This window comes from Harpia harpyja, chromosome 17 (genome assembly GCF_026419915.1).
Source record: "Harpia harpyja isolate bHarHar1 chromosome 17, bHarHar1 primary haplotype, whole genome shotgun sequence".
Taxonomy (NCBI): domain Eukaryota; kingdom Metazoa; phylum Chordata; class Aves; order Accipitriformes; family Accipitridae; genus Harpia; species Harpia harpyja.
Genome location: NC_068956.1, coordinates 7,238,746 through 7,261,919, shown reverse-complemented (window position 1 = coordinate 7,261,919; position 23,174 = coordinate 7,238,746). Strand labels below are relative to the sequence as shown.

At 39.2% G+C, this 23,174-nt stretch overlaps 1 protein-coding gene across 23 annotated transcripts in view; it reads right to left on the bottom strand.

Annotated features, from left to right (window-relative positions):
- DLG2 (discs large MAGUK scaffold protein 2) overlaps positions 1 to 23,174 on the bottom strand; it is a 1,027,713-nt gene that overhangs the window by 555,565 nt on the left and 448,974 nt on the right. For all 23 annotated transcript variants that reach the window (XM_052812305.1, XM_052812308.1, XM_052812306.1 and 20 more), the window contains one exon: positions 11,342 to 11,503. In XM_052812305.1, the coding sequence (XP_052668265.1) occupies positions 11,342 to 11,503 (162 nt within the window). The remainder of the gene's footprint in view (positions 1 to 11,341; positions 11,504 to 23,174) is intronic.

The window sequence follows — 23,174 nt, the reverse complement described above, 5'->3', positions numbered from 1 at the left end:
ACCAGAAGCAAGAAACAAAAAAACCTGAGACAATGAGAGTGAGACAGGAAAAGAACAATGGACAAAGCCAGGACTGCAAATTCCTCAGGCTGTTTCTCCACCCTGCTGCATTTCATGGAGCTCCAAACTGGCTCAGATCCCCCCTGGTTTAAGATAATGACCTGGCATAGGAACTCAGCTGCTGAGTCATTCCACTTCAGCAAGAAAGTATGAGAAGAAAAGGTGTGGTGATAAAGTCAGCATATGAAAAGTTATGGGAAGTCATAGCTGTACGTTTCCAATGGCTCTATAGTCCAGTTGAGTAGATAGAGAGTTTCTAAACAATTCTGCTCCGAAAGATCAATCTGTACTGGGAAACATATCTATCCTGTTTCTCTGCAGCTACACTGTAAAAAGAGTTCAACTGTGCAGCTCTCCAAATGAGGAAGATACACCCCCTAAGCACAGACACACACATCCTCCAAAGGCATAATGTGGAAATTCCCAGTATGTGAAGTGCTGAAGGAGAATAGGAGAAGCAAATTAAGTTTTCCAGAGGAATCCCAACACTTCACTTTTTCAATAGAAATAATAGGCCAACATATTGATTCTCTACTGCTTTGCTTAACACTTTGTCTACTGTACAGAAACATACTGATGTGATGCTCTGCCTGGTTGATTGTTGCCTTTATATATGTAGCTCTATTTCTTTATTAGTCTTTGAGGTATAAGTGTTTAGTAGCCCTTGTGGCCTAGTTTACACTCCAAAACAGAGACAGGATTAAAATTCACTAACCCCAGTATCTTTAGGAGAGTGTAGGTAAACAGCACTTTCAGAAATGGAAACCTGTCTTGGGTATTTTAACAGATTGCTTGAGCTAGTTTTTCTGACATTACAGCTATTCGTGAAGTACAACCCTTGTCTGCACTTTACTATACTCATTCCCATTTGCCTTAAGTAAATACCAAATCTCCAAGATACCGAAAAAAGAAAGGTCTTTTCAAAACAGAAGTAAAGTTATGAACATAATAATTAGGCAAATAATCCCGTTTCAGTTGAAACCTCTAATTCAGTTCAGATCTGCTCAGTTTGCAGATTTGTTGCAAAATAGTAAAGGAAACCAACTGCCTAACAACTGCTAAAGAAGAAACAGCAGCAATATGAACGGGAAATTGGAGGCAAGTATGGCCTTCAGAGGTTGGTTGATGACATGAACACTCCTAGAGCGTTGTTAACTTTAAGCTATTTTGGCCAGTTCCCAGTAGTTAATATAAGCCTTTATACTCACATGCTATGTACTATCACTGAAAATTCTATTTCCCTGCTTGGCATTTGCACATCTACCTGATCAAAGACACAATTTGTGACACTGACTTCAAAGTAGAAATTTCTTTATTTGTTGAAAACACCATTACTCTTTTCAGCCTTCCCAATGTCATGTTATCAATTATAATAATTTTACTAAGTCGTTTATCAGGTTTAATGAATTTTTTTTATTTGGAAGCACAAACTTAAACCACTAAGGGCTGATTAAATCCAATGCAGCAATCCAGGCAGATGGATATTATAACTGTAGTGGAAGGGAGGTTTTGAAAAAAAGTCAACTACATACTTTTTTTTGAGAACGCAGTCATTTCACATAACACTTTTTAACCTAAAAAGATAACTTCTAGCTCTTATGTATGTAAAAGGGATGTTCTGTTCACATTTGGAAGATAACAGATGCAATTTGGTGTGCTTGAGTCTGTTGGTGGAAGAAATCAATTGCATCTACTGGGGTTCAGAGTTTCTGTAAGTCTTAGTAGAATAAAAGCTGGCCAGAGTGCTGCCATTTCAGTGGGTAACTGTGATCCACTGGACTTGATAATGTTCAAGTGTATTTCATATTGCTTTTGCTTGTGGGTGAAGAAACCCCACCTTCCAGTAGTAAGAGAAATAACACGAACTATTCATAAAGACCATGTATGACAAAGGGGAAACAGGGAGAACCATGTCTCCTATTCTCTCAAAGCAGCCAAAACCAGCTACCTGGCACAAACTTGGTCTTCATGGGTGGCTCACAGTGTGAACAAGATCCATGTGTAGGTGTAGGAATGGATATAACAGAAGAGTAATGAAGAAATACCTAAAGGAGAAATACAGGAATGGATCCTGAAGGTAATTCAGATTCAGAAAAAGTAACAAGAAAAAGGTACACTGATTAACTATAGAAAAGAAAAACAATAACATGGGAATGAAAAAGACAGCAAGAAGTACCATGGGAAATCAAGTTAGTAAACAGCGCAGATCTTAAAAAAGTCACCTGAGTCATCAAGCCTGCTGACTATTTTTTGACATTTTCCCCAATTGCATCAGCTTCAGTGGCAATATTGTCTTTAAAAGATTATTGGAAAGCAAGCAAGATGATCTGCTGAAGTAGATATGTTGAAGGGAACCAAATGGCAAAAAGCATTTTCCATTTAAAAAAGCTTTCTGAGAAGTCTCAATTAGCTATTGATACCAAGATGTTACACAATAATACTCCCTAAAACTCTTAATTTTGACTAGATTCTTGAAAAGAGTTGGAAAATAATAGCCAGTTCAGAAAGAGCTTTTTTCTTTTAAATGCTGAAATTCTGTTGTTTTTTTTTCCACAGTTCCACAGTCCACAATTACAGTAAGATGAAACAAGAGCCATGAGAAACTGGAGTTTAAAAAGGAAGCACTTGGAAACAAAATGTGTCTTAGCTTAAGCGCTTCTTAGTCAGGCTGCCAAGATACTCTTCCATAAGGCCTGACTAAACAGATTCTGTCCTCTTCATCCAGAAGCTGCATCCAAACAGAGCTTCTGAACTGCAAACTTCTGCTTTGTACTTTTACACCTGATGCTGACAAAAGCCAGAACATTTTTTGATGTGTCACATCATTGGATGTATAAACGTGTATATCTTCTACTGAGCAAGTGAATTATTCCTCAGTGAAAAGGTATTATGGCAGTTTAATGCTTCATTTAAAATGTAGAGTACATTCCCAAGTGTTGGTAGTAGCTGAAGTCTGACAGAAGGGCATTTCAGCTACTGAGCTTAGGGAAACAACTGGTGTTAAACCTGTCTGACATCTCTGAGAAAAATCCCTCCTGTTACAGTCTGACTAATAATGCCAAGATGCTTTATTGCACTTTTCATCAGTAGGTCACAAAACACTTTGGAAAGGTGGCAAACATCATTACAGATACTTTACAAATATACTGATATTCCTGTACTCCTAGACTCGAAGAAAGGAACTGAGAGAACATAAAAATCTTATGTTTGTAGCATCTAGTAGTGATTCCGTGGATTTATTGGATAGATTTCATTTATTTCAGCTGGGAAAAAACCCACCTTTATAATACTACATTTCTCTGTTTATTTTATATTCTATCAGTATTTCATATGGCCAATACATCAAGGAAAAAACAGCTCAATGGATTACAGGGAAGTAAGAAGTAACTAGTACTATGCAAAACATTGCCAAAAGACAAGGAGAAAAAGGGGTTCCTGGAATCTCTCATTTTCTTGATTATAAATGAGACATGGCCAGAAATATTTGCAATATATATGACATTTTTTCCAAAAAATAAGACTGAGGAGCAAGACTATCCTTGAGGAGAAATTTACCATCTGAAAAGAATAAAAGAAAGTGGCTAATTAATACTAATGGATAAAGCACCCAGTAGATCAAGAACAGAGAAAGTCTCCTGAAACTGCAATTCAGATTAACATTTGAAAAGACCTTCAATACCTAGGAGGCCCATATAAAGTAAACAGTGTCCACAGCCTGAAACTATTTTCAAATTCCTTTGAAAAGTCTTTTCTTTATTCTTCAGGCAAATCTAACATATAATGGGCTAGTAGATACTGTCACAATTTGCTTTGCTTGTGTCCATCAGAAGCCATTGTTTATTTTGCCAAAAAATAAAGGATTGCAATGCCTGAGGTTTACCTTAAGTTGCTGAGATTTCTCCAATTAAATCACCCACTGACAGAAGCAATTTTATTTGGTTTCTTTTTAATTGTGTCAGAAGCTAGAAAGATAACAAGATACTGTCTGCAACTACATAAATCATGTGGAAAGCCATCAATCAGAAATCCAAGGCAAAGAAATAAAGCACACAAAACAATGGACTTGGCTATAATGACAAAAACCAAACCCCAATCTTCATTAGTAACTATTCTTCACTGTAACATTCAAATTCTGCACCATTTTAGGACTTTCTTTAGAGTAAGATCAGGACTGCAAAAATGGAAGACATTCCTGCCCACATGAAACTGACACAAAATATTCTTCGGAATACTCATTTATAAGCTGCTTATTTTGCCTTGAAACATAATGAAATAAAATAAAAATTCAGAGCTATTTTTGCCACTTCTCCAAGAGCAAGAACAAGCATAGGCACATTTGTGTGTTTCCTTTGTCTCCTTCTAATCCGATTGCATTTTTATATTAAAAAACATAGATCACAGATACAGATCTATGATATACGCTTATCTGCTATTACAGTAAGAGATAAGAGAAAAGCAGTACATGATTAAACATGTAACAAGTGTTGTAACTTAATGAAGCAACCTACTGAATATTCAGTGGAATTCACTAATGGATACAGACTGCAGTATGGGGCTTTGCCAATAACTGCATATTAAAAAGGAGAGGGGAAAAAAAAAAGACAACATCCCAACCCACAAAAGCTAGGAAGCTACCAGGGCAGCGATCAAAAGTATTACTATAAGGTCATTGCTACTGAGCTGAGCCAGCCTGAGGCTAAAAAAATGCTTCATGCAGATTAGCTATACTTATGAAATGTAGTCAGTGTAAGCCAAGAAAAGGATGCAAGATTAAATTTTAGACGGCTTGCTAATATATCCATGCATACATTAATATGTCCTCTATATAACCCCAATTAATTTTGTAACTGCAAGAGAAAACTTCAGACTTCTGTTCCTGACATGTAACAAAGCATCAGCCTCTCACAGTCCTCCACGGCTCTTAAGAGCCTCTGAAATGCAGCATCTTTGCTCTGGAAGAAAAGCCTGTGCTACGGCACTGTTTGTCACACCTGAACAGAAATGAAAACAAATTCAGCCTTATCTTGTTCTCTTCCCTATCTGAACTTCAGCTCTAACATAGGGTTCTTCCCCAGTAATAGGAATTAAGGATGTTCAGCAGCTCTGAAAAATAGATGGGGTTTCTTAACACAGTTAGATGATCCCCCCAAAAGCACTAGGAATTATATTTGCACAGGAGTATCAGCTATGGTAATGCTGAAAGTTGCAGCAACCAGCTTTTCCTGTGTAAATCTGGTTCCTTGGTAGCAAGAGGTAGTTACGATTACATGAGCAGAGGACTTTCCTGCAATTGCTCATTTAAAACAGCTACACAGGCCTGTTGAGTGTATTTTCTAATGTTGTTTTACAGCTCTGTGCAGCAACATCTTGAGTTAATCTACAGCTCACGCAATCCACTGCAACACCATGAGAGTCTTGGAGTTTGCTGTTTTCACAGTACCTGTGACCAGTGCATAACAGTATTTTATACAGAATTCAATAGTAAAAAAAATAGTCCCCAAACTTTTTGAATTGAGAAATTGAACTGTTGCCTTTGGGAGAAAAAAAAGTATAGAATGTTTTGACCTTATTTATCCAAATTATCTTTAGAACTCATTTTTTATTGAAGTTGATGTTAATTCATGAAATAAATAGCTCTTACCTAATCTACATTTTTAGACACACAAAAAATTACTCTTTATGACAGTTTCCAGGAAGCTCAGGCTAAGACATTTTTCACAGACTAATTAATCATCTGGGCTCATCCTCAGAGCCTCTTTCTTTGTTAATTTGTCAGACAAGCAGGACAACCACAGCCTCACTGTAGTGAGGTCTGGCTCACGCTCGGACACGGTAGGCTTCAGAGATGATGAAAAAGCTGTTTCATTAAAGACAGAAAAGGGTGTGCCAGATTCTAGGAACCTTCCCAGGAATGACCTTCCTGCACACAGGCATATAAAGAAGAATGATAGGCGTGCAAAGGACACTTTATACACTCATCAAAAGATGGAAGTTGGAAAAGAGAGAGATCTGGCTTGGAGCAGAAACAAAACATCTTTTCCCCACTAGATACAGAGAATCTCAATTATGGGTAAGACAGGGGCTTTTGCCATCACCAGGGAAAAGAACAAATGGAATCACTGTGCTGTGGTGATGGGAGAAGCAAAGCTCCTTCTGAAAAGCAATTTGCACAAATGTTGATTCATGTATAACCTTAACTTTGGAGACCATTGAGCAAACGAATTGCTCATTTGCTCCACGTGGAGATGGTTTTTCTCCTCTCTCCACTGGAAAGTCATTCCATAAATCCTGACTTTCTGTAAGCTGTCAGCAACCCTGCTAAGCTGCAGGGCAGTACCCTGGGACAGAAAGAAGAGGAGGAACATCCAGAGTGGCTCCTTCCCTTCTAGAAAGTGAGGCCATCAAAGAGGAGGCAACTGAAGAGGTTTTCTGAACTTCCTTGTTTAAAAATATCTTTTGCTAAGATAATAACAGTAATTGACCTGGCTACTTGCTTTTGCACAACTGCCATGGATGCTTACACTCAAAGCTTGCATTAAATTAGGAAATGGAGATAGTTGGAATAGCCTGGTACTTAAAATGTTCAGGCAACCAAGGAGATGCAAGATCCTTACATGGATTTTTACATTTAAGCTTATCTAAAGGAAGTGGAATATACTGAAAACAGAAAGAAATCTAACATCACAATAATACTAATAAGGTTCATTTAGAAGCCAGAGTTATCGTTCGTTTAATGAACACTGATTAGCTCTATTCCTAGGAGGAAGGGAAAGAGAGGCGCGTTTAATTTAGAAACAGAACTTGCATGTCTGAATTTCAGGTATGGTTGTGTTGTATTCAGATTTCCCAACACACCAGGGGTTCAGAAGGCTCCTAATTTCTAACAAGGCATTTCTTACTGAATTAGCACTTTCTAAGCCATATAAGGAAAACCTCCACAGCATGTCACTGGAGCTTTAGAGCTGCAGATCAAAGGATTCTGAGCTTACTGCACCATCTAGTGTCAAACACTGGAAAGTGCAAGAAAATTATTAAACTATCTTTTCCTTACATCACATGCTTTTTCCTTTAACAGATTAATAAAACACAATTTCATCACCCCCATAAGTTGCAAAGAACATTTATCATCTTAACATATTAAGTGTCTCTTTCACAAAACTTCTCAAATGGTAGCATTTTCCCAAATGTTAGTACAGCCACATAGCTGAAAACTTCCTTTAAAACTTCAATGCTTGACATTCAAGGTTGCTGAAGCTGTTGCAAATTTTATCTTTTCCACACTAATAAGTAGATCAACCTTTAACAGAAGTTTGCAACTTTCTAAAATTAAGCATTTTCCAGAACTGACTTGAGTGTACAGAAAATGCTATAGGAAGAAAAGTAGTAGAAAAGTAGAAAAGTGAGGTTCATGCAAGAAATCTGAAGTTACAAAAATAAAAATCACAGTGAAAAGAGGGTCTAGTTTTCAGCACAACTATTCTTGCTCATTATCATCTTCTGAAAGGAAGTAATCTGGCTAGTATACACTAGATTTTAGGTACCTGAAAGATAACAAGACATGTCAATATCAGAAAAACTATTCACATTCCTAAACAGTATTTATCATAATCAGTATCTGAGTGTCTTAAACAGATTTTCAGAATGGCTGAGGACCAGATTTCTGATTATTCAGCACACAAAACTAGTATAAAGTTATTAGAGAAAATTGTCTTTATAAAAAAAGTTCTGAAGGAACCAATAATGCCAATTTCCACTAGGATATTTCTGGACTACATCAAACCACATAATCTGGAATATGAAATTACAGCCAAGTTCTTTAACAATTTGTACACAGCAACTTGATATCAAATTTAAGATGCATCTATTCTATGCAACATGGTACCACGTCAGGCATTTTGAATCACACATGTCTTCAAAAACAATGGGCTGAATCCTTCTATCCTGAGTGTTAGAAAGTCTTTCAAGAATCCCTGGAATGTTTTACTTGGAGATGTACACAGGGTTATAGACAGGCCCATGGTTTCTCTGCCTAAATTTCAACCATCCACAAAACTTGCAACTGTAACAATTAGAGTCTGTGCTCAAGCTGTCAAGCTGGCTTACAGATGCACACCCAGATGTTCACTGGAAACTCAGGAGCACAGGCAGGGTGATGGTAGCAAACAGTCTACCTGTACTGACAAGGTATAACACTTGTGGCTTCTAGAGATGGCTGTGGGTACTGGTCAGTTGTGGGGGCTGGAAACAAGCACCCTGCAGGGTGGTTTTCTGATTACATGATCTTTGCAGATTTCTTTCCAAATTAACACAAACGTATGGAAACAAGCAACTCTTTCCTCTGCCAAACACAAGTCACTTAGGAAAAGTGATGCGATTAAGATAGATATGTGGCTTGGCCTTGGGACAACACTTTGGTTCCAAAGCATCTTAACTAGATTATTTTTACACTCAGACATTTTTCTTTCATGATACTATTTCAAACATAAAAATATTGGGCAAATCATCCTGTCATCAGGGCATTTTGCAGCCACTACACACAAAAGATTGCCTCAAAAATTCTTTGAGAGGTATGCCCTGGTGCTGCAGACCCCGCCGTGAAATTCAGGCAGCGAAATGCAAAATCAGGCAGTGACTTAACCCCACGCAGCCAGACAGCCACCCCCTGCTCATACAACGTGTTTGCCGGGTGGGTGGCTGGGCACAGACTGTCCTACTGACACACAGGAGGTGATGTGATCCCTCTCTTGGTACAAGCAAACTTATGACTTTCATTTACACACATTTTCCCTTTGCACCAAATGCTCTGACCTGTATTTTGAAAACTGGGGCAGAACAAGTCAACCTTTCCAGTGCAAACAGCTCTCAGTGGAGTTTCCCAACAGCTTTATCCCACTGCAATTGTTGGTGTCTTCTCACTCCTAAGACTAGAGTTGACAGGCTATATTTGGACCTCAGCATTTATTATATATCCTCAGAGCAGGAGTCCAGCAGTTCCACCTCTCACGCAAGGCAATGAACTATTTAAATTGGAGGCACACTTAACCAGCAAATCTTTAAACAACAGCATTTTACATTTCCCTAGGAAGGTATGCTATGGGTTGAGAGGCAGTATGCCTCAGACTTAGCCATTATTCAGTACAGCCATGTTTACACAATACTGCTGAGAAGAGAGCAGAAATCTTAATGATATCAGACTATAAGATGGAAAGTCTATAATTCAAGACAACAACCAATTCTGACTGGATTTTGGAGAGTTTGGAATGCTATTTCTCAACTACATGGAAATCACCGTGACAAAAAGCCTCTGAAGAGAGATTTCGGTCAGTTCCCAGAAACAAAAGTGAATCCAAAGCAAGTATTTCAGATTGGAAGGGCCAGTGCCACGAGCCATAGCAGGTTTACTCCAGCCTCCTGAGCTAATTCTCTATTGAAGGTTAAAAGACAGGACAGAGACTGCAGAAGAAAGCAAGCAGGAACTTCAAAGCCATCTGAAGAGACAAATTACTAAATTTAGATCAAGTGGCAGGCATGAGACACTATTAAGTGGCAGACTTGAAACACTGTGAATCTGAAGGAAAGAAGGGAAAGGGACAAAGGAATCCTCAGGCTGAGGAGAGAACTTGCAGAAGACACTGATTTCCAACAGGAAATACTATATAGCTTGTCTCCTCCCATCACTTCAGAAACCAACAGCAGAAAACAATTTTCTTCTGTCACAAGAGCAAATTAGACTAAGAGCTGTTTTAAGGCAACTGTAGATATCTGGGAATACCCTTCACCTGACTTCAGAATAAGCTTTTCATCATCATTACTACATTATCAGTTTGGACCATCCAGCCTTACTTGAAAGGCTCCATCTGTGAAGCAAAATATCTGGTTTTGACTTTCATGAATAAGAAGCACCACTATAATCTTAATACTCAAGGAACGCTAGAGGAGCAGGGATATTTCCTTTCCAGGGAAGAAATTGCTTTGTCTGTGATTGTCCCCTGGGGTTACACAGAGACCACTTGGAGGTAATCCCTTCCAAATAACTAAGTTGATCTACTTCAGCATAATAAGATATATCACTGCTTAATACTGCTGGCTTCTGCAGTAGAAGTTAGGTAAGCAACCCAGAAAGCTGCTAAAACATGAAAAGACAAATGATACACAAACTACACACAGGAACAACAAGAGCAGAAGACAAAGATTAATTCACATGGCTATTCCATGAAGGCTCAATGAACACCAGCTGCATTCACATCAATCTAATAATAAACATTTCCTTTCACTTGTAACCACACTGTAATCACTCTGCTAGGCAGGTGATGCCCATTTCACAGGCTTTGAGCACCAGAAGGAGCAAAGCTCATCTGCCTTGTTTGCTGCTTAGTTAATTGCTGGAATAAAACCATTATCCAGAACATCACCACCTCTAGTAAAAAATATTCTTCTTTTTCTCCCCTTCCCCTGCTAGTGGAAAATAAAATGGGAAAAACATTATGCTCATCACTCTAACTATGCTCCTTTCATTAGAGAACTTTTAGGAACGTCTTCAAACTATTGCAGTCTTATTAAAGAGCAAATGTAATTTTCAAGAATGGATTTCTTTTTGGTTAAAATACAGGTTCACCATGAAGATAAATATTTTTTGCCCAGCAAGATTCATCAGAGGACACCAGACACACATACAGAAAAACCTTGTATATCTTATAAATAGTTGCCTTAGTTAACAGAGATGTCTCTACATCACTCTGAATTGCAGCAAAACCCAGAGAAAACAGCAAGTGCTTGAGTAGTAAGGATCTGAATAGTGGCAAATGAGCACCCTTTTCAGGCAGAACTTATGACTTTGATATAGCTTTGAGAGATGCAATAACTAGGATCCCATCAGATGATTACATTTACAGTATTTTTTTTTTTTCAATTTCTGAACAAGGAGAATCAGGAAGGAAAGCGTGCCATTCCAGAATCACCATGATATTGAGACGATGAACCTGCATTATTCCTCTCTCAAATGTACAGAAAAACAGGCTCATTTGACAGGAATGATTTCTGCTCAAGCAAAAATCTCACTCAAAGCAAAAAGCTCACATCTCAACAGAAAGCTTTGCCAACTAAACTATCACCTGTTACTCTACAGCGAGCCTTAAAAACCCATCACGTGACAATCAATCTGCATTGATATCTTTCAAAAACCAGCTTGTCTGTTTGTACAGCAAAATAAGTTTCCAAAGCATTTCATGCTATGTGTTTTCTTGTATTTGAGGACTAAAGCCACAGTGAATATCAATCCTACCTTCAAAGGAGAGATGTGCGACTGTAAGACATATCCATGGACATTCTCTATTTGAGACAAGTTCTTCTCTGACACATGAACAAGCTCTGGGCCTCTCACTTCGTGGGTTAATCGAGGCAAAGTATGATCATGTGGAGCGTCCTCATCTTGATAACGATATTTCTAGAGAAAAAAAGATGCAAGGAAGAACAAATAAGCTTTGAGGAGGCAATGCACATGTATGAGTGTAAATATGGGATAACAGATAAAGTATCAGACATTAGATAACACAACCCTCAGATTTCCTAATCTGTTCTGGAGAGAATACGTCTTTTTTTTTAACACTTCAAAGAGAAAATGTGGTATATCACACTGACACACAAAACTTTCACCATCAGATAGACATCCGAGATGACCTACTGTCAAGGGCTGGTACAGAAAAAAAAAAAGACACACTGATCAGCTGAACTGTAGCATCAGCTCACATTTCACATCCCCACATGAATAACTACACTTCTATAGCCTTTCTCCGCAAAATATTTGAGTCATTTTCCATTTAGCACCATGTACTTTGATGCTGGAGAGCACGCATGCACTTCCACAGAGCCACGAGCAGGCAGGCAGAAAATTACTCTCCGGTAAAGTTTTCTCCTTACCCGGAACACTCATGAGGGTGCGAGGTGTTACAACTTTCTGCTCCAAGGAGAAGCAAGGTAAGAAACAGGAGGTAAGCACCTTGTCCAAGATCCAATACAAAGCTTGTAACAACCAAGAACATAACCCTAAAACCAAAATTAAATTACCAGACCTGTCCTTCAGCTGTGTCCTGTAGAGGGGCTGTTGGAGCTGAGTGGAACCGGCTGTGTCTGGCAGGGGCAGGCCCGACCTCTCCTCACAGAGGAGGCCTACAGCCCCCAGCTGCCAGCGCCTGGCCTTTTATACCCGACACATACACCCAGGTGTTTTGAGGAGAAGACTGCCAAACGAATTCGCGTGGTGTAAGGCAGCGGTGGGGGATGTTGAGACATTACAGCAGGGAGCAGGAGCAGGAGAGCAGAGTGCGAATCGGAAGGGGGCTGCCCAGGTCTTTGGCAGTGGGAGAGGCGCAGGCTGTGTCATTGTAAATGCCGTTTTCAGCTGACAGGGATATGCTAAAATATTGCAGTAAGCAAAATCAAAGTCTAAAGACAAAATCAAAGAGTAAGACTTATTTGGATGGCTGTATAAGAAAAATAAGAAGTCTTAAGTTCAGGTACTCTCACAAGGACATTGCGAAGCAGGCCTCCCTGCTGGTCCTCCATTTCACTTTGATGGCTCAGCTCTGGGGTGTTACTTCATTTACTCGTCCCTCCAGAGGAAATCATCCCAGTTTATTCCTGCCTTCACTCTCATGTATGGAAACGGCTCAGCAGTTGCCAGGTATTTTCAGAATACACACGTGACATGATTTATTCTCATCTTCTTTTCTGGGATATGCCTGCAACTCTTCACATATTCACTTTTCAGATAACGTAGTTAATGAATCTATAAAATGACTGGCACCAGACAAGTATTATTTGGGCAAGAAGCCATCAGTCTAAGAGATGGTACTCCAACCAATGTCACAGTAAAGGCTTGGCACTCAGATCATTTAAGCCCCAAGCAATCAATTATTTTTTGAATCCAGTGAGTACTCTTTCAAAAAAGACGACTACTCAGAGACACCCTCTTTAAAGTGAGTCACTTGCTAAAACGTGATTAGGAGAACTAACCGCAGAATACCAGAGTCATCCCATCTCCCCAGGAAATGGTAAAAATTAAAATGTCCAGTGACAGCTTTCCGAAGAGACAAGACAGCAGTGGCAGAAGCCGTAACAAGCTTTGGCCAGATCATTCACTCAGCTTTACAGTTCAAGAAGCAGTGTAAGGTGGCATTAAAGAAAGAACATCTCTTTACATCCATCAGTAAGTCCTTTCCCCATCATCGCACTGCAGTGTAGCTGTTGCATAAATGAGAGCCAAGGCCCAGAGGAAAGTGGCTCACCCCGAGCCCTGTGCTCCCTAAAAGCAGAACACTTCCGTGCATCTCCACTGGTAGACTTTCCCATGAAAACCTATGCTTTATAATTAAAATTGATCATTTTATCCAATAACTTCACACTCCCCTAACAAATTCAATAATATCCATGTTCATAAACTGGGAAGTTTACAGAACAGATTTCCACTTTTCCATTTGCCTTTATCTCCCTCCGACCCCAAGCCCTGCCTTCTCATTCTTCACAAAGTATGAGCCCAGAACATTTCTGGGTCAATCCTGTTATGCGTTTGGCTCATGTTCTTAGCACCAAACTCATTGATTTTCATACTTCTTTCCTCCCACAGCATCTCTTCACTGAAATGCTTTCAGCTGTGAACCAAAACAGCTTGACACAGCAAAAAGCCAGTGGTAAGGCTGAAAATACCAAACCAGAATTGAGACTCTCCTGCAGAAATGCCTCATTCCTCTTCATCACTCTGTCCTGATGGGGTCCTGCAAATGTCCTTGAAATTATCCCATTCCGTAGAAACGAGAGTTTTCTCTAAGGGTTAACTTGAGTTTCTGGAGGGAAAAGCGTGATTGCACGGAAATGCTACTCTTCATTTGACAAAAGAACAGGTGGATGTCTTATGATAATTAAATTACAAATCAGTGCCTGCTGCTGACAGGGTATTGTACGCTGCCAACTAGCATCAGATATTTAAAATCCTCTGTAATTACCTATAATGGGGGAGTGGAGTGCGCTGCTGTGAATTTTTAATATGAACATGCGTTTCTGTAAGAGATCATTCTCTCTACAATGTGAGATTATTACAGCATCACTTCTCCTCTCATCGTACTGTCTAAAGGAGCATTTTTAAGGCTGTTTGCCAAAGATTTGTCAGCTAAACAGGACTGAAGATATGAATCCAGTGGAAAGTAATGGTCAAAAGCCTTAAATTTCAACAAAGCCAGCTTTCAAGAAAAAAAAAAGTAAAAAAAGAGTGGGAAGTTACAATACAAGTTATAATAGCCACACTTCTCCATTGGCATGGAAATACAGATGTTCTTACAATCTACCTTTGACAGACTGTCAGTTAATTAAGATGGTTGCAAATTTGCCATTTGATTTTGGGCCAGAGAGAAATGGCTTTTACAAAAGCCCTCAGTATTTTTTGTAGTTATCATTGGTTTGCTTTGCAGAAAATGTAAACAGAACTTTTAATTTTAGAACAACTCAAATTGGCCTGTGTCCTGAGCTGCTGAATGCGGTCCTACTGGAGTTGCTGCTCAAAAGCACATGTCCCTGTTCTTCCCTATGTGGCTCTTTGGCTGGACCACACACCAATACATCACAAATTACTTCTGCTTGCAGTAGGTGGGCTGCAAAAGGAGGGAGCAAAGTGTTTCAAGTCTTGAATGCTATTCCTGTTTTACAGCCCTCCTCAGGAGGGGCCAGACTTCTGCACCTTAGAAGCTGCAGGTCTTCACATAACTCACATAACTTAGAGACCACAGGGAAAGGAATTTCTGCAGATTTCCCACAAGAGAAAACAACCTCTTACAGGTCCAGTTGTCCCATCACAATCTGGGGATAGACAAGGTATGCCATTGGGTCCTAATGCTACCTGCTCCTTATCCCTAGCTCACTTGCCTTTTCCCTCAACCCAGGATTTGAGCTACTTTGCAACTCCCATGCAGATTAGCCCCACTGCTAGTCATCTGCTGCAACCTTGACATGGGAGCTGCCTTCGAACGGGTCGAATGTCACCTGCCTTCGGCATGATATTAGGTCCAGAATTCAATACGCTGGACTTGTTCACAGTTTTAGCGACAGGCAAAAACTAAAACCATAATGGACTTGATCCATTTAGACAAAAGTTTAATCTGCAAAGTCCCATTAAAAAAATGTTAGTGCCACTTTTGTCTCACTTTTGTGCTCAGTTTTTTCAGTGGTCTTCAATGTATTGAATTTTACTGGCACTGCTCTCCAAAGGCAGCAAATTTCAATGTCATACAGATGAGTGTCTTGAGAAAACAAACTTTACAATTTGCACACACAAGTCCTTGGGCATTCATCCAATCATGAGTAGAAATAATGTTACTCATCCAACTGATTGCAAATGAGCAACACAGCTTGAATTCTGAATATTTGCAATCAATCTATAAAGAGAGAAAAAAATACTTTTCTCATTATATAAAATGGAAGAAATCACAATCTGCTTGCCAAGAGTGTGGAAGTAGATTAAGAAGCTTAAATCATTGAATAATTATACTTATTGTGAATGACTTGCTCTTTTGCTTATCAAGTAGATTTCTAACAAGTTTGTCACTGTATCACAGCAACACCTTTCATCTAAGAAGCCCAAAGAGCTTTACAAGTGGTAGTCAAGTCTGATAACATCCTGCTGAAAAAAAGTATGTGCATCATCTAAAGGTGTGTAAAATTAGGCACAGAAATACAACAACTTGCTCAAGGTCACAAAGAGAATCAATTAATTAAGCAGTGGGAGAACTCAGGAGATTTTTTCAGTCTGCTCCTCTAAGCCCAAGACCTAATGCAACTAGACCGGCTTTAATAGTAATAATAATTATTAGTATTATTAAAAAATAAGATTGCAGGTTTGTTACTGCCGTTACAATTTATTTTTACTTTTTTTGGTTGGTTGTTCGGTTTGGTTCCCCCCCCCCCCCCCCCCCCCAAAGGTTCCGGGAGACAGCAGACCTTCTAAGGTCAGGACTTAGGTTTTTCTCTGCATCAATGTAATAGCAGCAGTGCTTTGTGTAATTTATATTCTGCTACCTCTGAGAACCACATAGTGTTTTTTAGAGGAGGTTTCCTGTAAGAACCAAATTGTTTCACAGAAGGGCCTTTATCAGCACTGAATACCAAGAACTTGCATAGCTCTTCCATTCAGTACAAGAAGTTTCTTTTTTTTTTTTTCAAGAGGGAAAAAACCCCAAATACATGATTTATTCTCTCAGTTTACTGAAATAAGCAGGTATTTGCCCATTGTAGGGAATATATGTTCAGTTTTTTTAAAAACGCAAGTATAATCTAGTGGAAAAAATAAGCTTTACAACATTCTCCTCATCTGTTTTTTTGCAACTCTAAATAGTTTTATTTTCCACGATGAAGAAGTGAAACGGACATTAGTCAAAGTACCTCTTTCTTGTATTAGCTGAACGTAGTTGCACCTTTCGCTCACAAGATGGCACAATAACCATCGAATTAAAGCATAGTCTCGCATTGAACTACGAAGTGTTGCAGGAAAAAAGAAGTAGCTATGCAATGTCATAAAACTTCAAGCGATTTTTATTTTGAACTGGCCTGGTACAACAGTCTTAAAAAAAGACGGTAATCTTTTATAGTAAGTACATATAAATAGGTAATGATCATACACAAAGCTGGCAGCTGGAAAAAAGTCTAACAGTTCACATAAGCATCAGAAGTTACAGGCAAGCAGGAACCTATTGGTTTTTGCAAGCTTTAGCATGAACAAAAACACTATGTATTGACACGATTGAGACTAGCCCAGAATGCTGCATTCCTCAAGGAATTCTAAATCCTAATTAAAACCGCCTGCATGCAAATCTGTACCATGAGGTATTCAGCTCCATATGCTGCATCGCATTTTGGACCTGTTAACAGCATCAGTTTAGCCCTCTGGAGGTTGCTACTTGCTTTCCAATAATTTAAAATAGATTTTTAACTTGAAGTACCAGTATAAAAAAAGACACTCTAAGAGGGCGGCTATGCTAGTATTAAATGGTGAATGTGGCTGCAGACTATAAAAATCAGTAACTTCAAAAAAAAAAAAAAAAAGTCCAGCTAATACTGATTGTTTATCTAAGTGGAGCAAAAGAAAGACGTGGGTGAAACCATACAATTTATCAGCACCAGGCTGTAGCCACCTCTCCATCCCTTTGTCCTGCAGTAACTTCGCTTGCATACTCCTTTTTATAGTTTTCAACTCTTCCCCTCAAAAGATTTTTTTTCTGGTATATCCACGTTCCCACAGCCACTATAGAAGTCTTCATGCCTCATTAGCTGCCTCCTTTGCTCCTCTGTTCCCCCTGCAGCACCCTGTACATCCCTAGAAGCACTGTCCCCGCTCCCATTCCCTGATCCCTCCAATTCTGCTGCTGCAATTCCCCAGCGTGGAAGCACTGAGCCTCACAAATTCTCCTTTTCCACTCCTCGCCTGATCTGAAGAACAGCTTCTGGCACGGGGCGGCTGTGCTGAGGTTACTACTGAGCATTTGGAGAGACAGAGCTGGCAAATACTGCCAGTTGCCGTGTCTCAGTTTCCCTGCCAATAAGCCTGCGGTGGGAATGCAGCATGGCAAAACAAACACCCCGGTTTTATAGCAGAAGATTACGAAGTAATCGTGTAATGTAAGAAATAAATAATATATTATTATTGCCTGAAACAAATGATACAGAGAAAGAAACAAAAATCACAGAACAAATGGCTTGGCCCTTATATGTTTTCTGTACCAAAAATACCAATTTTAATTTAGTCCAGCTTTGCTCAGCACATGACACAGCAGGCCGTTTGTGTTTTGCAGCTGAAACCCTCTCCCCAGTCTTCACACTTGGGTGCCCTACTTAGTTGAATTTATACAAAAAAAAAGGACTTCTCTTCCTAGTGCACACTGCTAGTGACTTCTTCACAGTTATCTAACTATAAAAATTAAAAAATATTAGCGATTTGTATTGCTTAGTTTTGCACATATCTATGTACTGATTTAATGCTTTAAGTATGTATTTTCATTATATTATTTCCCAATGCCCTTCCGAGCATCAGTCAATAGGATAGCACCTACTGAGTTACCCCAGAGGATAACCAAGGTTGTCCCCTAGCTCTGTTTCTTAGCCCTCATGGGTCTTGAGTAGATGTAGTTGCGGTGGGCTTTTTGGCCCCTCAAGCCCGCCCAGTTTCATAGTTCTAATGTGGGACACGGCCTGGCTGTTAGCACCTGCTGGGGGTCACTGTGGAGAGCCCGCAGATTGGAGGGATGCAGTGAGAGCGTGCTAATTCCACTGTTAATTATGCTTCCCCGAAAGGTCCCACTGAAGGGGGTCTCTAGGGAGGGACGGCCTCTGGGTATAGTGTCTAGCGCTGTAGCCTTTCCCACGATGCCCATGAGTTCATCCTATGCCCAAGTATCTCATGCAGCCTCCGGGTATAGTTATTCCTGATAGCAGTGCTATGCATGGGTGGCTCTCCACCTCCTGCATCTGTCTCCCCTATGCAGCCCTGGTCCTCCATCCTGCTCCTTTACTTGTACTTATCAGTTACGGATCAAGGTTAGGTTTTTTTACAGGTTTGTCTGAACCTAAGTTATGCACTTGTGGAGCTCCCACCCTCACAAATAGGTGCGTCGGCTCTAGTGGAGGAGGCAACACAGGAGCAGGAAGGAAAAGTCAAGGAGAAGCAGAGTAATTCCTTGAGGCAGCATTACCGATAAGAAAAAGATACATGAAAATATTACCCTGAGTCCTTTCCTCTCTTGGATACATACATAATCCCATACAGGGAGCTTTACATGTCAATGCTAAAATAAGCCAAGGGATCTATAACGTAGAATGGCAAATCCAGGGAAGGCTGACTTGAGATTTCTTTAGAAATGGGAAGGAATAGAAAAATCATCAAAACAGGAACTGGAGCAAAAGGGGATAAAGACCAAAGCTTGGGTGGTAAGACCAGAAAAGACAGAGAACTCCAGCACCTGTGCTGCTCTGGTGCTCAAAAATACTTGTGAAACCCCTAGGGAAAGCATTTGTCTTGCCTCCCTCCAGGGCTAGTTTGCATAGCAATAGCTGCTCCCAGAGATTACATGGCAGAGGCCTGTGGCTGTGAAGATGGTGGCCTTGCCCCATGCTAGGTTGTGTAGACTTTCCAGCTAGGGCTGTGGGAGAGTCATTTTAAAATTTGACTCTTGCACTGCTCACACGTTGCTATTTCCCAGACTTGAATATAAGTGTTCTCACTGATACCCTTGTTTTTCTGCAGTCCCAGGTCTAAATGAAATCTAGGAGGAAAACTAGACTCTGCTTTTCTTAAATTAAGACTCAATTCATAGGTTAAAAGAAAGATAAATCCACAGAGAATAATGTTCAACAGTCAAGGAAGTATGATTTCCTCATGAACCCTATCACATTCACTGTGCAGACAGGACAGTGCTTTGGGAATTAATTGCATATTGAAGGACACAGGAACTGTGTGTCTGTGGGATTCCAGTATAATTTCTTATAGAAATTGGAGAATTCTGGACAAAGGCTATATGAGGCAAAAGCATGATCTCAGGCTAAGAAAGGCAAATGCTATTGTAGATAACTGTTTCTGTTCTTGCTTTTGCCACAGAAATCTCATGCAACGCTAGGCATTTCACAAAAGCTAACTTTCTACTGGTGTAGAACTGAGATATTCCTCACTTTGAAAGGTCTTGGTAGACAGAGATGGCCACTTTTTGCAGAAGTGCCGAGCATCATCACCTTCAGCTGAAAATAGGGGGAGTTGAGCTTTGTGCAGAAAAAACCGCAATGGAATCCTGTGCCCTCCAAGTAGTCAGTCTAAGGTAGAATTGGTATCAGCTGACTGGCCACCTAAAACGTAAATTTCTGGTATAAGCAGGTCAACCACATTCCCTTGCTAATAAGTGGAACATCACAATATTCTATGTATATTTATCAAAGAACTGCTCACTGAAGGCATTTTTTCTCTCCTTTTTTCCTAACTTGGACTGAAGACAACTTAGGATTTAAGCATTTTGAATGAGACGAATTTCATTCTTGATATTGCAAACTGGGCACAGAAAATAGTGGACTCATTTGATCTTAATTGTTTTGTTAAATGAGTAAAAGTTCTAATCACATGGGGATATTGTGAAAATAAATTCATTAATGTTTATGAGATACTTGGATACTGTGATCAGGCTCAGTATAACAGGAAAATCAATGAAAAAATAATTCTGTAAATGGCGTACAGTTTGAAGAGCATGCGTTAAAAAATGCATGGAGACATATGTTGAATGTAAAATGCCATATGAAGTACCACTCCATATGACTAAAAGAAGCAGAGGACCTGTGAAAACAAAAATAACTGTGTAATTAAAAATATATTTGAGTTATATTATAATACTACATTACAATATATGGTCACAGAGGGCCTACAATAAAATTGCTTAGACCATCTTAATTCTTGCATTTCCTACATCTGAGTGGTTAACTTTATAACCCTGCCATCCCTTAACTGTTCTTTGAACACAATGTATACACACATAAAAAAACCTCATAAACTTTAATAGCATTCCTGCTTCTTCTACTGTGAAGAAGGTATAGAGATAAGTACTGAATTTTTCAGTGTTTGTGGAAAACTGGCTCTTCTTAAATAAAAATACAAATGTTCTGTGTGCATAAACTTGAAAAATAATCTTGCTGCTGTCACTCTGATGAACCCAGACCATTAGCTCTGAAGATAACATTCTTTTTGTACCAAACCAATTTTTGTTGGTGCTGGAAAAGTTATTACAAGGCTCAAATATCTACTATTTTTATCAGTACCCTCTTTTAAAAGCTATGAATTTTTACTAACAAAAAGATGGATTTAGTAAGTTTTTACAAGGTGTTCAATAGGCCAGCAAAACACATTTGTGTCAGGTGAATTTGCATGTGCTTGACACCTGTAAAAGTCGAGATCAACATTTCTAAAGCAGGGCACTTACTGAAAAAGCAGCTTTGGATTTTTGGGTCTTAATCCTTCTACAGCCTTTCAGTACAGCATAATTGTGGCAAAATAATCTGCCTCCCACAGACTTTAATAAAGCGCTGGTTATGGCGCAAGTGAGCAAAGTAGCTGTCATTATAAACAGAATACAGAGAAACACAAAGCTATTGTATGAACAAGGGATTATTTGCTTTACTGACACTATCACCAAAATCAATATTTCCACCTTTTCACCTCTCCACAATCAGCCTAGTTCCTGATCTAAGGAGTTTATGGTTCCAAGGGAAGCTCCTTCAGCTCACTGATCTGATGGCAACACATCAAGGTAAAACTACTCCCAGGTGAGGAGCTGGGCAGGAAGAGAGTATCCCATCAAACCGCACTACCTGCAGGTACACCGAGTTTAATGTAATGGGGAAATCTCTTGGGTTTACATCCTTTGAGCCCACAGGGGGAGTGAATCCACCACTCCTTGGGTCATACCTCACATGAAATGAAGAGGGAACAGCTTATCATCATCGCCATTTCTTCTATTTAAAAATAAACTAACGAAGGGATTACACCTGCATTTTTCTGAAGGGTCAAGCAAGCCTGTCAGCACAGCCTTACTTAGTTTTTCAAGACCCATGGGGCTTAGCCGGAACCAAGGCAATGAGTGGGTCATGGTGAACAGAACTGCAGGTAGCTAGCAAAATTGCAGGAAACAATGGGATATATGCACAGATTTCTACTATCTTTAGAACTGTTTTTAGACCTAGGTACCTAAAATTTGCCTTTGTCTTATTTGGACAGATAAGCCTTTTTCACATTTGAACTTAAATGTGAAAATCAGCCAGTAATTACTCTGCTGGATGGAGACAATGATTCTCTGTTAGGGCTATTGTTATTTTGGGATCTCCTTCCATAGTTATATTGGAAATATAGGCATATTTTTTATTTTTAAGTGATCTGAGCACTCACATATTAAATAAGCCAGCTGGGTTCTCAGTCTCTGCAAACATAAGCTACAGTCCATGCCTAAATGATCAGGCACTTGTTTTGTATCTCGTTATACTGTATATCTGGCAAGGTTAGTAATATCTGAAAAGTTTTTTAGAGCTGAAAAATGCTATAAAAATTCAAATTTATATTATATTGCATAGAAGATTCTCTGGGCAGCAGACAATGATTTAGATGGAAATTTACTACCAGTCCATTGGATTTTCTTGAAAATCAAGATTCTACATGTCTTAGCCTGGATGCCCCAAACTTTATTGCTTTTGAAAGTTTTCACCTGACTCTTCTGTTGGGTACAACTGTTGTGTCTCACTGTTGTGTCTGCCTATCTTTGTGCTGAATTCTATGGTATTTTGCTCCTTTCTTCTTGATGAGGTTTTTTAGTAGTTTTAATAGTTGCAGAAACAGGGGAAGACAAAGTGGAAGGTTGAATGCTTTAGAAGTTAGTAAAGCTATCTCTGAAGTAAAAACAAATTTCTTTCTTGCAGACTGACCTTACCAATGTTCAAAGCCATCCTTCTTTGCAATAACACTAGCTTAATTAAAAGGTTAAATCCCTACTGCATTCACTAAGAATCCTTATTTGAAAGAGTCTAGATATTGTAACAAATTTTTTCAATTTCTTTAAATTTTCAGCTGAAGGAAGTAAATGTCTTGTATAAAATATCACAAAGAAAATAAAATCTAAATTCTTTTGGTCTTAACAACTAGTTTTCAGGAAGGCTGCATAAATGACTGTCAGCTGAATAACAATGTCATGGTACATTTTCTGTTGTTCTTAATTATTAGAAAATGAGGACGAAGCAAAACCCATCCTGGTTAAAATTAGATTCAGGCCAGATCATAAGGCAATCATGAGGCACTGTTAACTTTGAAATGAAAGACATGATTATAAAATGATACCCAAAACAAAAGTCACAGACAAACCCAAGCAAATAGCTTGGTCTAGACACAGCAGTTTTATTATTAGGCAGAGAGGGGTTTTTAAGTCCTGACCCAATAAACGGATTGATTGATTATATAATAAATATTTTCCAGAGCTTTATATGTGCAGTGGGCCAAATCCTCAGATCTGCAACATCCATCTGGGAATACAGCCTATTTAGAGCTATTTGATTATTCATTTTCC